Raw genomic sequence first — 17,369 nt, 5'->3', positions numbered from 1 at the left:
ATCTGCAGAAGTGATAAGTGCCAGAAAGGAAAAGTAAGTAGTGTTAGGAGAAAATATTAAAAGTTCTAATTTCAATTTGGTGAGATGATTGGGGTGGTATCTCTAAATGAGCAGTAGAGGTACGTGAGCCAGGCTGGAAGGTAGGTTGGCGGAGGAAGTAGAAGACAAACTCAAGTAGACAGAAAAGCACACACAAAGGATCTGACATCAGAAGGGCATGGTGCAGTCAAAAATGTTTCACGTGACATTATAAAATTGAAATAATACAAAAAGATATAAAGCAGAAAGCAACAAGGCATTGACATTCAGCCCCCAGAGCCTCCCCATGAGACCTCTCTCTGTGCATGAATAAACATCAATATACAGAGTGTTACATAAATGGAATCAGCAAATCCCATGACATTTTAATGAGAATCTAATTAAGTGTTGGTATCTTGCAGAATTTATTGTTCACTGATGAAAATGACAATTTGGAAATTAAAATAATTGATTTTGGGTTTGCACGCCTAAAGCCACCTGATAATCAGCCTCTTAAGACACCATGCTTCACTCTTCATTATGCGGCCCCCGAACTCTTGAATCATAACGGCTACGATGAGTCCTGTGACCTGTGGAGCTTGGGCGTCATTTTGGTGAGTTCACTTTAATAGAGCTGGTCAGTTCTTTGGTGTCCTCTGTACTTCTTTCCCTCTTCAATGTTTTTCTTAAATTTGCAGAAAAATTGGTAAATTGGTTTCTTTTCTGTATAACCAATTAGAGGCCTGCCAGAAAAATATTTCCCCTTCTTGGAACTTATATTAGAGAAAATGTAATAATTTTTGTTTTGGTTTATTTTGAAATATTTAAGTTAGCCATGTTTTGTATGAATGAGAGTTACATAATTTTTTTAAAGCAATGACAAACATTACATTGTATATAATGTGACAATAGCAGTGACTCATCAGAAAAAACATTTTTAAAAATTCTGTGAGGTGTCAGACTAAAAATGTAATTAAATAACATCATTTAGGATAAATTAACAAGTTAATAGATAAAATTAAAAATATTTATAGTACATAATTTACAGTAATCATGGTGAGCATGCTTTTCACAAAATGTCCTTGGTTGCTGTGATTAGAAACAGAACATTAGGCTAGAAAAATCTCATTGTGTTTTTTCTCAAAATAGCTTTACCTTTTCTACATGTAACTTGTAATGCATGAACTTGGGGGGGAATTTCAGACAGTACGGAAGGAAGATGCCAGGAACCAAGTGAAAATCACTCATAGTCTTCCCAGAGATGATATTACAAATGCTCTCCCTCTCCCTCCAGTGTCCCCCAACTGTATGTGTGTAGGCTTTATGTCTTTCTACGTGTTTTTCTATACATGTATGCATATTTGGATATTTGAACAAATGAGATTATATAGCTTGAGTCTCTGAAATTTGTTTAATCATTTCTTTACTAAAAAGCAGTTAGTGTTTTTCTATTTTTTTACTAACTATAAGCTATACAAATGAATATTTTTTATATGTGTGTTTCCATTTGTCTCATTATTTCCTTAGGATAGACTCCTAGGAGAAGGATATACACATCTTTATTTTAACATATATGCCTAGATTTCCTTCTTGAAGATTTATCAGTTTATGTTCTCACCAGCTGTATGGGATGCTATCAGGTTTTTTTTTTTTTTTTAGAGTCTTGCCTCTGTTGCCCAGGCTAGAGTGCAGTGGTGCCATCATAGCTCACTGCAGCCTCAGACTCCTGGGCTCAAGTGATCTTCCTGCCTCAGTCTCCTGAGTAGCTGGGACTACAGACACATGCCACCACACCCAGCTAATTTTTTTAAAAGTTTTTTTGTAGAAATGGAGTCTCACTCTATTGCCCAGGCTGGGCTTGAACTCCTGACCTTAAGTGATCCTCCCTCCCTGGCCTCCCAAAATGCTGGGATTATAGGGGTAAGCCCCTGTACCCGGCCATGGATACTGTTATATCAATTTTCATCTTAAATGATATCCCATAGTTACAATTTGCATTCATTTCTTTGGTGAATATTCAATTTGAGCATCTTTTTATGCATTTGGACATTTGTATTTTTTCTTTTGTGAGCTTTGCCCATTTTCCTATGGGGTGATTTTACTTACTGAATTTTACATTTAAAGCTCTACTAAGGATTTTAATTCTTTGTCTGCCATTAATATTGGAAATGTTTTTTCTGGTTTGTCATTTGTTTGAAAGTTTGTTTATAGTAATACAGGGTTCTGATTTTGTTTTTAGATGGGTTTAAATAGATAAGTTTTAAAAATTTCTGTGCAGTATGATATGTCAGTCTCTTTCTTTCTGGTATCTGGTTTTGATGTCAGATTGTCACTCCACCCCTATGCCCAACCCAAAATTATAAAAATATTCTGCTAAATTTCTCTCTAGAATTATTATATTTTATTTTTATACTTAAATCTGTACTCCATCTGGAGTCAGTTTGTTTTCTCCCAATGGCTAGTCACTTGTCCCTGCAAGATGGTTCTTCTTTTATTTTTAAGCTTTATGTGGTTTTCATCTCAGCAATTTTAAGTCATTATTTATAATTTTCAAACTAAACTTACATATATGTGAATAAGATTATTTTTAATAAAAGTGAATAACTGACTTTTGTAGATATGAGAGTTTAAGGACTTAAATTGAGGACATTTTTGTTAGTAGCAATGTCTTAAAATTTAATCTAAATAAAAAAGAGCCTTTCATCTTTAGTAATTTCTTTTGCATTATAAAAGGGACCTCTCTTTAAATATAGGCCAGTTATGACCATCAAGCTCTTTAAGGTTTGTTTTTTTTTTTAATTTTTTTATAGAGATGGGGTCTCACTATGTTGCCCAGGCTGGTATCGAACTCTTGGGCTTAAGTGATCCTCCTGCCTCAGCCTCCCAAAGCATCTCTGAGGTTTTAAAAGACAGTCTTAAACACACAGAGGGGAATTTTAGAGCCTCTGAACACCCTATCTATGGAAATAACTTCAGGTAATGACATGCATGGAAGTAATGCTTCCCTCTAGATCTAATTGTCAAATTTTTAGGAAAAACAGGACAAAAAACAGGTAAAGTAATACCATAGTACAAGCACAATACCAGACTGTGAGAAGTTCTACAGAACAAACAACCCAGTTTTTGCTGCAAATAAATTGTAAAAAAAAGGTAACCTCGGAACCTATAGATTAAAAGACCTTAAGAAACAATTTTTGCATCTTACTTGAATCCCAATTCAAACACTTTATAATTTAAATTCTATTTATTAAATTCAAATCTAAATGTAATTCATATAGGTATAATTGTATATACAATATATAATACACAATTGGGAAATTTGAACATTAGGAATTATTGCTATTTTTTTTAGGTGTCATAATGGTGTTGTGGTTATGGTTTTTAAAAGTCCTTGCCTTTTAGAGATAAACGATAAAATAGTTACAGATAAAAATGAACAAAATTAACATCTGCATTAAACTGTCAAAAAATAAAAGAGTGCTTTGCAAACTTTTCTCTATAAATGAATGCATAACTCCAGACATCTAGATAGAAAGCCTGAATTATCCCATAGCAAGCACAAAATTTATTTGGAGTCTCCTGATTTACTGTAGAAATGTATGATACTTTAGCATTTTGCATCTAATAAACATGAATGTGAATATTTTAATATGAAAACAAATTATATTATCCTCTTTGAGTAAAATAAATACTCCAGGACGATACATCACGTAGTATTATGAGGCTTTGATTACAAAGCATTATACCCCAGGGATGTACAATCCCTGTCTGAAATGTACAGGACTTTAATAAAAATAGAGTTTATACAGTATATTAATCTGCTTAGGCAACTATAACAAAATACCTTAGACTGGTTGGATTAAACAGCAGAAATTTATTTTCTCACAGTTCTCAAGGCTGGGTGTCCAAGATCAAGGTACTGGCAGGGTTGGTGTCTGGTGAGGGTCCTCCCCTTGGGTTCCACATGGCCACCTGCTTGCTGTGTGCTCACATAGCCTTTCCTTGGTGCGTGTTCACAGAGGGAGAGAAAAAGAGAGAGCTCACTCTGTCATGTCTATTCTTTTAAGGACACAAACCCTATTGAGTCAAGGCCTTACCCATATAACCTCATTTAACCTTAATTATTAAAGGCCCTGTCTCCAAATCCAGTCACATTGGGGGTTGGGTTTCAACATACGAATTTGGGGAGGAAGGGAGGGCAAAAACATTCAGTCTTTAACAGTATTTTTAACAAGTAGGATAGGATATATAATATACCTGTGAGGTATCATATAATTCCATTTAAAACATTTTCTCCAAGTGTTTTATTCTAGAGACCTTATTTTTTCACTTTTTTCCCAAAATTTTATTTTGAAAATTTCGAAACAGAGAAATAAGAGAACAATACCGTGAATATCTAACATTTTGCTGCATTTGCCTTTTCTTTCTAATTCTCTCTTATATGCATGCTCTCTCTCTACATGTATATGTATGTGAACATATACAATACATATAGACACACACGTATATGGATACAAATCTTTACGTAGATATGTATCTATACGTTTTGCTACAATGTTTGTAAACAATTTGCAGACACAAAATTATTCTGAACAGAAGTTGATTGCTAGGTAATCAACTAAGATTTTAAGATCTTAGAGTTCAGAGGAGCCTAAAGTTTGTTTAATTCTAACTCTTCCAGAGAAAGGATCTTTTTCACAAAGTCCCTAATCACCAATCTCCTCTTTGGTACTTCCAAAGATGAAGAGTTAGTTTTTCCACCGCATGGCCTGTTGCATTATTACACGTGAGAAAGCAAAAAAACTCTATTTGTAAAGGTTGCTTTCTTATATTTAGCCACAAATGTACCAGTTAGGAAGTGGGGTAGGATTAAGAAGTAGAGCAGACTTTGGAAAACTATTTGGCAGTATCTACTGAACATATGCAGACAGAATAACCCAGCAATTCTAATCCCAGGAATATATCTAGCAGATATGTGTATATTTATGTAACAAAGACATGTACAAGAAGGTATCTTAACAGCATGATTCAAAATTCCCCGAACTGGAAGCAACCCAAACGTTCATCAACAATAGAAAGATATTTTAAAGAGAGGATTCTGGGAAGATGGTGGAGTAGAAAGCACCAGGGATCGGTGTCCCCACATAAACAACAATTTGCACTGGCAGAATCTATCTGGTGTAACTGTTTTGGAACTCTGGAGTCTATTGATGGCCTGCAACTTCTAGGGGAAAGCTTGGATAGTAAAGTGCAGTGCATTTTGGTCAATTTCAGCTCTTAGCACAGTACAGGTTAACTATCCCTTATTTGAAATGCTTGAGATCCCAATGTTTTAGATTTTGAATTTTTTCAAATTTTGGAATATTTGCAAAATACATACCAGTTGAGCATGCTTAATCCAAAAATCCAAAATCCTCCAGTGAGCATTTTCTTTGAGCATCATGTTGATGGTCAAAACATTTCAGATTTTGGAGCATTTTAGATTTCAGATTTGGGGGTTAGGGGTGCTCATTGTAGCAGCTACCCAACCTCTGCCCCATGGCAGAGAGCTGTGCACATGTTCCTGGAACAGCCCGCACACAGCTTGTGGGAGCCAGGGTGGGTAAAAGGGACCTTGTCCTCCAAATATGGAGGACCAGTGTTCTGAATCACTCACTGATGGCAGCTTCTCATCACAGAGGTGCAAAGAAACAGTGGCCATTGTTGCTGCCTCTGCCACCATTGCTGCAAGCCACCCCCCAATGAAGTGATTTCCAGGGGATTTAAAGGGCCAGTGCACTTTTTTTTACCCACCTCTTCATCTTTCTGGCTTCTCTTTTGGGATTCAGATATTCAAAACTAGGATATTCAAAAGCAACTACTTATACAAGGAAAATTAGAAAGTGACCGTGCATGCCCAGCCAAAGGCACAAGCTTACAAAAGACCTGAGAAGACCTTAAATTTGCATTTTAGGCTGATGTTTGGTACAGAGACAGCCTACAACAATCAAAAAAAGAAAAAAATAAAATAAAAACAATTTTTTAGCAAAAGAGCAAACCCTGGGGAAGGAAGAGAATCTGATTTCCAGAGTTATCACATTACTAGATTTAAATGTCCCATTTTCAACAAAAATCACAAGGCATACAAAGAAACGGGAAAGTGTGGCCCATTCAAAGGAAAAAAAAATCAACAGAAACTGTCCCTGAAAAAGATCTCATGGCTAATCTATTAGAAAAAGACTTTAAAACAACTATTTAAGATGCTGAAAGACCTACAGGAATATGTGGGGAAAGTCAAGAAAAAATTTAAGGGAATTCTGGATCCCAAAAGTATAATAACTGAAATGAAAATTTTACTAGAGGGTTTCAAAGACAAATTTAGCAGGCAGAAGAAAGAATCAGTGAACTTGAAGTTAGGACAATGGAAGTTATCAAGTATGAGGAACCAAAAGAAAAAAAAAGATTGAACAAAAGTGAACAGAGGCTAAGGGACTTGTAAGATACCGTCAAGAGGACCAACATATGCATTTCAGAAGGAAAAGAAAGAGAGAAAAGGGCAGAAAGAATATTTTAAGAAATATTCTAAGTTCGGCTGAAAACTTTCCAAATTTGATGAAACGTTATATAAAAATCTCTATGTTTATATAACTTTAAATTTAGATAAAAATTTCTGTGTTTATATAAATTTTAGAATTTATAAATACATTATATAAACATCTAAGAAACTCAGCAAACTCCAAGTAAGAGTAACTGAAAGAGACCCACACTGAGAAACATTATAATCACTTTTAAAAGAAGCAACTCATCACATAAAAGGGAGCTTTCAACTAGATTATCAGTAGGTTTCTCACCAGAAACTCTGAAGGCCAGAAGGCAGTGGAAAGCACACAAAGAAAAAAAAAAAAAAAAAAAACAACCAAAAACCTGCCAACCAAGAATCCTGTATCTGGCAAAGCTATCTTTCAAAAGTGAGGGGAAAATTAAGACATTCCCAGATAAATAAAGTTGAGGGAGTTCATTACCACTATCCAGTTTTGCAAAATGGACTTTGACCAAAACCGTGTCACCTGAGTAGACAAGTCCCACTCCCACTGGAAGATCATGAGGGCATTTTGGATCTCCTGGTGTTGGTGCTTGGACCCCAGGCAGGTCTCACAAAAGCCTGCGTTTTCCTCTTTCCCAGTACACCTTGGCAAATGGCCACAGGTCCCTTTGTGGAAAGACTGGGGAATCATTTTCCAAATATGTTGCTGTGGCATTGTAAGGCCCTTCTTCAAAGGGGCACCGTGGGCTCATGCCTGGAGGCTGAGGCAGGAGGATCGCTTGAAGTCAAGAGTTCAAGACCAGCCTGAGCAAGAGTGAGACCCCATCTCTACCAAAATAGAAAAAATGTGCACGCCTATAATCCCAGCTACTTGGGAGGCTGAGGCAGGAGGATTGCTTGAGCCCGGGCGATTGAGGTTGCAGTGAGCTATGATGACACCACTGCAGGAGAGACAGAGTGACTCTGAAATAAAAAAGAGAGAGAGAGACCTGTCTTCCCCATCAGTCAAGAGCTCTGGGTCTGTAAATGGATGTAAATCTAGAAACTGGGTGAGGGACAACTGACTTCTCCCATTTAGTGGCTGATGTCAGCCTTCTCTTCATCATATATTATACAAGTCAAGAAACATTAGTCATCTGTCCATCTCTCTTGCCTCTGTGAATGCTGTGAACATTAGCCATAGTCACAAATCCCTCCAAGTCCAGGCACTGTGATTGTCTGCCCAGTCTTGCTTTATTGCCACTGATGGTTAAGTGATGCCACCTGCCTCTGCTATGCCCAAATCCCATTATCCCATTTATGTTCGAGACCTCAGTTCCATGGCAGCCTCTTCCACTATCAACTCTGGCCTGCAGTGAACAGCCATCATTGAACTTCTCTTCATAGTCCTCCTCTCACCAGTGTGTTCCTTACTGCCTCGGCGACAAGATTGTTCTCTAATCTCTCCCTGGGAGCATTGGCAGGTGGTGGGTTCTCAGGTCTTATGTGGAACACCTCTTCCAACACTCACTTCCCTGAGCCCTTTAACTGATTCCTCAATCCTCTGCCAAGGAAGTTCCAGCATCTCAGCTGATTTGCCCTAAGCCATCTCTGTGTCCATGCTTCAAGGAGCTATTTCAGCTGACTGCTAGTACAGCCTCTAGCTCTCTCTTCCAGAATGTTGAATCCTGAGTCTCAGATGGATATTCCCATGGCAGCAATGTCTTCTCCATCAGGTTTTGTGCTCTATAAAAGGGGATGAGGTGCTGGGAATGTTCTGTTTCTGGATATGGGTGCTGTCAGTAAGCTGTACACCTGGTGTTCAGCACTTACCTGTTTGCATGTTATGCTGTATTAAAAGTTTATTTTTTAAAAATCAGCCTGAGAAAAGAGGAGCAGGAAGAAGAAAAGTGTAGTGTAGGGTTATGTCAAGAGGGCATAGAGTATGTCACCCACTAAAGAAAGATTCCCAAAATAAAACAAGAAGGGCTCGAGGATGTATAGACTAGGTAATGAATATCAAGATGATGATGTTAAATTTCTGGAACTTCACAACTTTCTGAGTAAGGATTAGTGAAACAAGCGTGGGATTTGGTATCAAACATACTGAGTTTGGACCCGGGGACAAACTGCCTGGATTCACATCCTCCCACTGACACTTACTATTAGTGTAGCTTAGGCAAGATATCCAGACTTGACTTCTTGGGAAGATGCAGATGATAATGGTACCTAGTTCATGAGATTGTGAGGATTAAATCAGTTAATATAGATCTGAGTCCTTAGAACTGAGCTTGGCACAACACAAGCAGTCCTTAAACATTAGCTCTTTTGTTTCTATTAATACTATTACCGCTACCTCCAGCGCCACTACGTTCTTTCCAGCTGCATCTTGAGCAGGCACCTGGCTTCTGTGCTCAGTTTTTTGATCTGAAGAATGAGGATTGTATCATACCACTTACGGCGTTATGAGGAAAGTACCTTAAGCAGTGCCTAATCCCATTACTAGTACTAACTTTGCTTTGCTTTATTTTCCCTGCTTCCCCATAGACATTAGAAGATCTTTTGTTCTGTGTTTGGGAAGGTAAAGCTTGTAGCTAGAAAGGCAAGACATGGAGAAACTACATTCTACTCAGTAGCAAGTGCTGGGAAAAGAAGGTGGTAGAAACGTAGGGAAAAGGGCTGAATTCCTGGCATCTGAGGAAGAAAAGTGGGTCTGGAACACATGTGGTTCAGGTTCCCACAGGGTCTCCAGAGCTGTCACCTGGTGGCGTCCCTCTGTTTCATCAAGACCCCCGTATGGTCTCTACCATATCACTGCCTTTAAATATTTTTAAAGAGTTCTATTCGTTCAGGCAGTAAGCATGGGTGGCACACTCCTTGGCACTGTGCAGGGGTTCAGCAGTTTACGCCAGACCCAGGCTGCCTGCACAGAGCTCATGGTTGAGCAGCGCGGGCTGTCGCGTATTAGGTAACCCCACAAAGTGACAGGCATGTAGAGGCCTGCACGTAGGTCCGTGGTGGTGTGGTAGCTGTCCCAGCCCTGTGGGTGCCGGCGTGGGGAATAGGGTCAGGAAGAGGGATTGTTTCCACAGAGGGAAGCCTTCAGAGACAGAGCGAGGAACCCTTTGCGGAGTACCTACTGTGTGTCAGACAAGGTGCTAGGTGTGTTAAATACATAATTTCATTTAACCTTTTAATATCCTTATTACTACTATTTTATCGATGAAGAAATTATCTCAGAGGTTAACTGATTTGCTCAAGTCACAAAGCTGGTCAGTGAAAAGGCAGTTGTTTGCGGCCAGGTGTGACTGTGAGGCTCATTTCCTCCTTCTGTGCCGTGTGTCTCCTCTCTGGAGTGAGGGACGACGGAGAGCAGAGATCCCAGGTACCCATCCCGAAAGGCTACGCCCTAGGATGGGTGGGACTTTGCCAGCCGAAGAAAGACAGTGGCATTCTCAGGAGGCTCAGTGGCAGGTGCGAGGTATTGGAGGCCAAAGAACTGCTGGTGGGACGTGTGGGATTGGATCATGGGGAGCCGCAGGCGCTGAGGCTGAGAAGGAAGGCGAGCGTCAGAGCCTTACGGAAGCCAGTGAAGAATTTGAAGAGGGGAACATGGTGGTAGATTTCAGGTGTGTAACGGTGACTCTGGTGTCTGCACGAAGGGGGAAGGAGGGAAGGAGAAGGAAGGGGGGCGTGGAGGCCGTGGCATCAGTTAGGAGACCGTTGCCGTGTGCTCTTAGACAGTCACTGCCCAGCCTGTGGCCCGGCTCACTCAGACCTGCTTGTAGCCTTCATTCCACATCAAGGATTTCAGGAGGTTTTAGCTTTTTCTAAAGATGTTTTGTCTTTGTCCTTCAGACATTCTGGGTTTCCCTCCTTAGAACAAATATCTTCCTTGTTGGTTGCTCCAAATTAGAAACTGAGGTTTCTTCTTGTTTTCTTCCATTTTCAAACTCTGCATTCTTGTAAATATAGTTTTTATTCTTCCTAGACGCAATTTTCTTTTTCGGAAAGTCCAAATTTGCCCAAAGCCTCCTAGTCTCTGGCAACTTCAGAGGTGCCAGGTTTTTCCTTCTTTTCTGACTTGGTCTCTTTCTTGCATTCTCCATCCTTCTCACTCAGGTTTTGCTTACTGTCACCTTATCGGGCTTCCTGGTTGTCCTTTTTATGTTTTTTTGGTTTTTTTTTTTTTTTTTTTGCCTTTCTAGGAATTTCCATCTTTTCTGGGACCCAGTGTGTAAGAGCTACCTTAACTGTCTTGCCATCACAAGAGTTAGCCTGCTTGTCAGACACAGCCGACCAAGAAAGATGGCATATTGCTTCTAGAACACTGGAGTGTCTCCGTGGCTTCCATATCTCCTAAAGGGCTGGGATTGAAATGGAGACTCCCCGCTCTGTGTCTCTTCCTAACAAACCGCCCTGGTGAACATGCTTCCCCCCCTCAGCCCAGGCTCCTGCTGACACCCACCCTCCCACCCTCTTGCCCTGTTGAGCGATGCTGCCCTTTGGTTCTCTCTGGTCTACACAGAGACCAGTTACTTACCACCAGCCAGCCCACCACCACTGATGACCAGCCTGCCGTCCCTGCGAGACTCAAAATCACTCACTCGAGAATTTTAAGGGATCACTTTTCTAAAATCCAGTCTTTGCTATAAAGACAAACCCTAGCTTGTTTGTTTTTCTGTTGATATTTTAAAGGGGGAAAACTTTAAAACATAAATTTTCAAACATAGGGCTACAGTGAAAATATGTGGCTTCTCCTAAAGTATGAATTATAATTCATTATGTGTAATCAATCATGAGAAAAAATAAAATAAATACAGGGGTAATTATGAACAAAATAGGAAGGCCTATCTAAAACATTTTAGAAGTCCTTAGCCATAGTTACATGTCTGGGGAAAGGATGTGTGAAAATGAATAGAAAAAATTGTTCTTCTGAGTCTCAATTTTCTGTTTACCATCTTTTCCAAAGCAGTTGATTGTCCCTTTTTTGTTCTTATTGCTCTGAATAGTTATAAAAATGATTTTAAATCTTGGTATCATGAGCCATGCCACTTTATTTACAACTCTTTGAAATATGTTGGTTGCTTCAGTGATAGAAATCATGTGATCTTGTAAACCCAATGATACTAGTAGTAGTTGGTAAATTGTGCTGATTAAATTAGTGATAGGGTTGCTAGGGTGGCCTTGACAGTGATGTTGGCAGTCATTCCATTTTGCTACTTTTTTCCCGTGATAGTACACAATGTTGTCAGGGCAGGTTCCCTTCCAGTCTCATGACAGAAGTTTGACGTGTACCAGTGCAGAGGAAATCATGAAGAAAATTAAAAAGGGAGATTTCTCCTTTGAAGGAGAAGCCTGGAAGAATGTGTCCCAAGAGGCTAAAGATTTGATCCAAGGTAAGAATCTAATGAAATTTTACATTTTATGTGATGTGCAGTGGGTGAAGTGGAATCACACTCATTACACATGTTTCTGTGTGTTAATTCCTCAAGGAATCCATGTGTGTTCTAAAAGATTTGCCAGCAGTTCTCTCCAGCCTACTTTTCTTCTTGTGGGAGCACTCACTCAGTGATCTTATCCACATGGCCCAGCATGAGCTAGCAGTGGGCTCCCACTGGCATCTCAAACACGTCTAAAACAAACCTGTACTTTTTACTGTCCTTTTCCCTAAAGATGCTCCTCCGCCTCTCTCCCCTCTTTTGGGCAGTGGCACTTTTGGGCAGAAGCCAGATCACCAGAACAGAAACCTAGGTGCCACCTTGACAACTGCACCTGCCTTGCTGTGCGCAGCCAGTATCTGAGTCCTGCAGGTCTGGCAGCCCTCCTCGCTGTCCCCTCCTTCCCATTCACATGCCCTCGTCTTCATTCTTGTCACCATTTCTCTCCTATAATCCTGCAACATCCTTTCACCTTGTCTCACTTCCTCTGACTTGCCTGTCTATCATCTATCAATCGAGTGACCTTTCCAGTATCCAGATGTGATTATCACTCTTCTCTGTTAAAAATCCTTTGGAGAATCTCTGTTAGCTTCGGATCAGACTCCTTAGCCTAGCATTCAGCATTCAAAGCCCTTCGTGACCTGGCCCCTCCTGCCTCTGCTTCCTCGTCACCCTCGCTCTGCTGTGGCAGAATATTTGAATTCCTCAAATGTGCCAAGCTCTCCAATTCCTCCGTGTCTTTACACATTCTCTTCTTAGTCCCAGGAGCACCGCTCTTCATCTAGCCAACTTCTCCTCATCCTCCGGAACTCATCTCCGAGAAGCCTTCCAGGATGCCACACTCCCTAGGCTAAGCCCTTCCCCTGGGCCTGCTAACACAATGTGCTTGTGTAGTTCGCTATTGCACTTGTCCCTGATGCTATAATAGCTGAGTTTTTGTCTGTGTATCTCCCAATAGCTCCTCTTTGAGTCTCCATTTCCATATGTGTGGTGCCACTACACTCTCTGACTTGTAGAATACGGCCAATAAATGTTGGGGGCATGAGTGAAGTAGACCCGGGTGCTCTTTGTTCATTTGGAGCTTACCAAATCAGCAGTGGGAGTCTTTGTTTTGGGTGGTTATTTTCTCCTGATTGAAAAGCCAATTAGCCTACAACCTCCTAGAAATAGGCTGTTGTGACTCTATCATTAGAATCTAGTATTCACTAGAGGTTTTAAATATATATGAAAATGTAACTATCTTTGTAGGAGGTTGAAGCCTTATATAAACCATCGTGTCATGTGAACATAAGTCAGATTTATGTCTGAAGTTGTTTTTAAACCATGTTTAAAATAAAAATCGTAAAATAAAAAATTTATTCCCACAGGACTTCTCACAGTTGATCCAAATAAAAGGCTTAAAATGTCTGGCTTGAGGTACAACGAGTGGCTTCAAGATGGCAGTCAGCTGTCCTCAAATCCTCTGATGACGCCGGACATCCTGGGATCTGCAGGAGCTGCCGTGCATACGTGTGTGAAAGCGACCTTCCATGTGAGGCCCTGTGCGCGCACTGTCGGCTGCTTAGAGCAGGAGTCAGAATCGGATTCTTACTCTGTAGCCTCACAGACATATTCTTAGATTTAAAGCAATATGTCTTTATAATTTTAGTATGTTTTTGTAAATTGCTTCTTGATATAGACACTTGATAAACAGAAAGTACTTGAAGGACTTGTGCTAACCCACAAAATACTTATTTGATATTTAGAAAGAGTTTGTGAGATGAGACATTAGTCTGCAATTTGAACAGTTGAAAATTTTGAGTAAGTAATGAAAGCGACATGTATAATAGAACTTTTTTTTTTCCTCTCAAGTAAACTAAATCATTTTCTTTAAAAACTGTAAGTAAACACTAGGAACTAAGGCAACTAAGGCAACGGAGAGTAAGTCCATTCACTCCACAGCCATTTAGTGTGTAACACATTCTAGAGACTGAGGGACAGGACGCAAGTTCATTGGTGTTAAGTATAGATTATGTATTTGAAAGGCTGAGACTAGATGGCAGTAACTGTGGATCATGCACATTTGTGCCAAGCAGATGCAAATACGTAAAGGTTATTAGCATATGGTATAGGATAAGATGAGTTAGGGAGAAATAAAATTACCTGGGAATTTGAGAAAGGAGGATAGTGCTGCTTCAGCTGCAGAATGGATTAAAAAATTAATAAACTAGGAAATGTTGAGGTGGTGGAAAGATTAATTGCAAGAGTTTGTACCAGATGATCCACATCTTCTCAGAGACATATGATGCCTGGTTGTCAGGAGGAACTACAGCATTGCCCAAGCCTGAGGCCGAGGAGAAGAAAGACAGGCTGCAGTGAGGAGGAGACCGGGGTGACTTTGTAGAGCTGAGCTTCTCTGTGTATGTTAAGTGTCCAAGACACACCCAAGTGACATTGAATTGGAAGTGGAGAGCAAGGACCCATAATGGATCAAGCCTGCTCTGTGTTGGGACTTTGTAGTCATAATTTTAAACCTTAGACACAGAACCAGTAAAAGTAATGGGGCAGAGGGGTTGATACAGATTACTAATGTTCTTCAAGAACTTCCAGTCAGTCCATGGTTTCTTACTGGGATATAGCGCTAACTTCTTCAAAAGGTTTATTAAAATTATGACTCCTGGACAGCCTGGCTGGTTTAATTTAAACAAAGCCCCCAGAAGTCTTTTCCCATGCAGGTCACTACCCTGCCAGGAGGCTTGGATATAAAGGCTTTAAGATCTTTCCCAAGACAACTTGGATGGAGCTGCTGTTGCCAATGGAAAGGGGTCTTTTGCTATAAGGCATAACTGCTAAGAAAACTTCACTACTTCTACCTTTACCGAGGTTCCCTTTTTTTTTCTTCTCTAGGCCTTTAACAAATACAAGAGAGAGGGGTTTTGCCTTCAGAATGTCGATAAGGCCCCTTTGGCTAAGAGAAGGAAAATGAAAAAGACTAGCACCAGCACGGAGACGCGCAGCAGCTCGAGTGAGAGTTCTCACTCTTCTTCCTCTCATTCTCACGGTAAAACCACGCCCACCAAGACGCTGCAGCCCAGCAATCCTGCGGACAGCAATAACCCAGAGACCCTCTTCCAGTTCGCAGACTGAGTAATATAGGAACGGTAGGAATGTAATCAGTGATCCATTTCACCTTTATTTCCCTCAGCATATGCCTGAGGCAATGTTTTGTGCTTTTAAAAATGTGTCCCCTTGGTCTCCTTGGAATCTGCCTCTTAGTGAATTTTTTTCAGGAAAACCTGTTTGGTTATCCTTGTCCAAAAACACTGGACAGAGAATGTTACTGTGAATAGAGCACATGTTATACTTTTTAGTGACCTAGCATGATGCCAACAGGACTATTCTTGAAAGAACAGAGGTTTCTGTAAATTTAATTAGAGTTGGAGTTGAGCTGCTTACAAAAGAAGGCACAGGTTTTTCAGATGTCTGCCACCAAGAGTTGAGTCTTACTATGATGATACCTTTTGTTTTGCCTTGTGGACAATGTAGGCTTTTTAGAGATTTGTATCCTTCGAACAATGATTTATCAGAGAAAAAGGTCTGTTTTCAGAAAAGATTCTGTAATGAATTTTATGTGCGGCATATACTTATTTCTTAAGAGAAGATTTTAACTTATTTTTATTTTATGGTTACATATGATGATAACCTGCTATTATTAATCTTTTTCTAAAAAGTAAAAAGAAAAGATAAAAGAACTTAAGGTCCCATACTCTGTATTTGGGATCCATCTGAGTTGCATGCTAAGCTATGTGTGGTTTTAATTTTGCACTGCTCTTTCCTAGCAATTTGTTTTAATGGTTATTGCAAAATATTAAGGTACATGTCTCTCTGTTTTAAGTAATACTGCACTTTATAAAAGAGTGTGAATAGAGCAAACTATTTTATAAAGTGTACTATTTAAAGCATATGTACTGTATTTTTGCCATTTTTTTCTTTATCTACTTTAAATTTGTCCTCACATCCCTCTTCTACTTTGTACGCAACAAGTCGAATGGGGCGTGTTGCATCATACAGTCAGCTACTTATGTGTGGAAAACCTAAAGGGAAATTATACTAAACACTGTGCTTCATATTTGTACACTGTGTTGTGCTACAGTGAGGAATTGCCTCCTGTAGTCATATATTATGTACATAATATTTTAGAAACGTACCTATGACTTGTTTGGAAATTTTTCTGTTAAATTTTAAATCCAGAAAGCATATTTTGTAAACTTATGCAGAGCACTTTTATTGCTCAAAAGTTCTGAGTTCATACAGAAAACAAACAAGTGCTATGTGATGAAGACATTTTATTGAAAGATTGCTGCATTTTAAAATATAATTCATTCCCTATGCAAAAAATTAAGTGATAGAATTTGTATATTATATTTTCCTTTTGAAGCCATCACATGAAATGTCAGGACTGAGGAAAATGATTTTTGCTATGTTTACAGGTAATGCTTAAAAAGTTAATGCCCAACATGTTTATTTTACAGTTTTTGTTAATAATAACCTCTTGAGCATTAGTTTGGAATTTGGACATGATATTTATTTATTCTTGAGGTGATAGCAGCATTAATTTCAACCAGTTATGAATACTAAAAATATTGCACTCTATGTGATAGTTGTATATTTATTACTAAATCAATGTATATATTAATAGCACAGGCAAAAAATGGCAAATATTAAAATATTTTCAAAATAGTTTCCTGTTCACATTTTTGTCTACAGTGGTTATTGGGAATAACGTTTTGTACTTTTCATTGGCCCACGTGGCTCCGTGGTTCTCACTGAGTCAATGACAATTTTGTACCCCAGCTTTCAGTCATTCCTGGTAATGATGGGGAATTCTGTGTGAATTATCACCAAATTCTTGCTGACTCCCAAAATGGGATTCCATCAGGCACACATTTATAATAATCAAGATAATGTCCGTTTATATTTACATTGGATATATTTGGAAATTTGTAAGTTAAGTCCTTTTTAAAACTGTGCATCCTGGTAGAAAATACTAGTTGTAAAGTACAGCAAAGTAGAGGGACTATGCTGCTAATGGAAGATAATCCAGAAAATGGTCAGTGAGCCCTAATGATTACGATGTGATTGATTCTTTGTGAATGTTGGAAATGAGTAGATTCCATCGTCATTGATTTCCCTTGCCTCTTCTTCTAGAGGACTTAACAGACAATGAAATGGGTAAAAAGGCAGTGGGTGTTAAGAGGAGGAAGGAAAGAGAAGACTCTTCATCAACTGATGAGCCTACCTTAATAATCTAGAATGGGCTTTTGAAAAGACCTTAACAGACACTCACTATTGCACGCTGGTCCAATATCTTCATTCTCGTCCTACTTATAAATACCAAAAAGACAGCACTTGATGCTAGGTTTTCAGCA

At 39.3% G+C, this 17,369-nt stretch overlaps 1 protein-coding gene across 6 annotated transcripts in view; it reads left to right on the top strand.

The window, feature by feature from the left end:
* RPS6KA5 (ribosomal protein S6 kinase A5) overlaps positions 1-15,229 on the top strand; it is a 147,573-nt gene extending 132,344 nt beyond the window's left edge. For 5 of the 6 annotated variants that reach the window (XM_069465225.1, XM_069465223.1, XM_069465222.1 and 2 more), the window contains 4 exons: positions 441-632; positions 11,760-11,919; positions 13,329-13,492; positions 14,848-15,229. In XM_069465225.1, coding sequence (XP_069321326.1) covers positions 441-632; positions 11,760-11,919; positions 13,329-13,492; positions 14,848-15,087 — 756 coding nt within the window. In that variant the 3' untranslated portion in view covers positions 15,088-15,229. The remainder of the gene's footprint in view (positions 1-440; positions 633-11,759; positions 11,920-13,328; positions 13,493-14,847) is intronic. The other variant, XM_069465221.1, reaches the window with a different exon arrangement.
* Positions 15,230-17,369: the final 2,140 nt, after the last annotated feature.

This window comes from Eulemur rufifrons, chromosome 2 (assembly GCF_041146395.1).
Source record: "Eulemur rufifrons isolate Redbay chromosome 2, OSU_ERuf_1, whole genome shotgun sequence".
In the NCBI taxonomy this organism is placed as follows: Eukaryota; Metazoa; Chordata; class Mammalia; order Primates; family Lemuridae; genus Eulemur; species Eulemur rufifrons.
The sequence above is the reverse complement of the archived record's forward strand: the minus strand, read 5'-3'. Positions and strand labels throughout refer to the sequence as shown.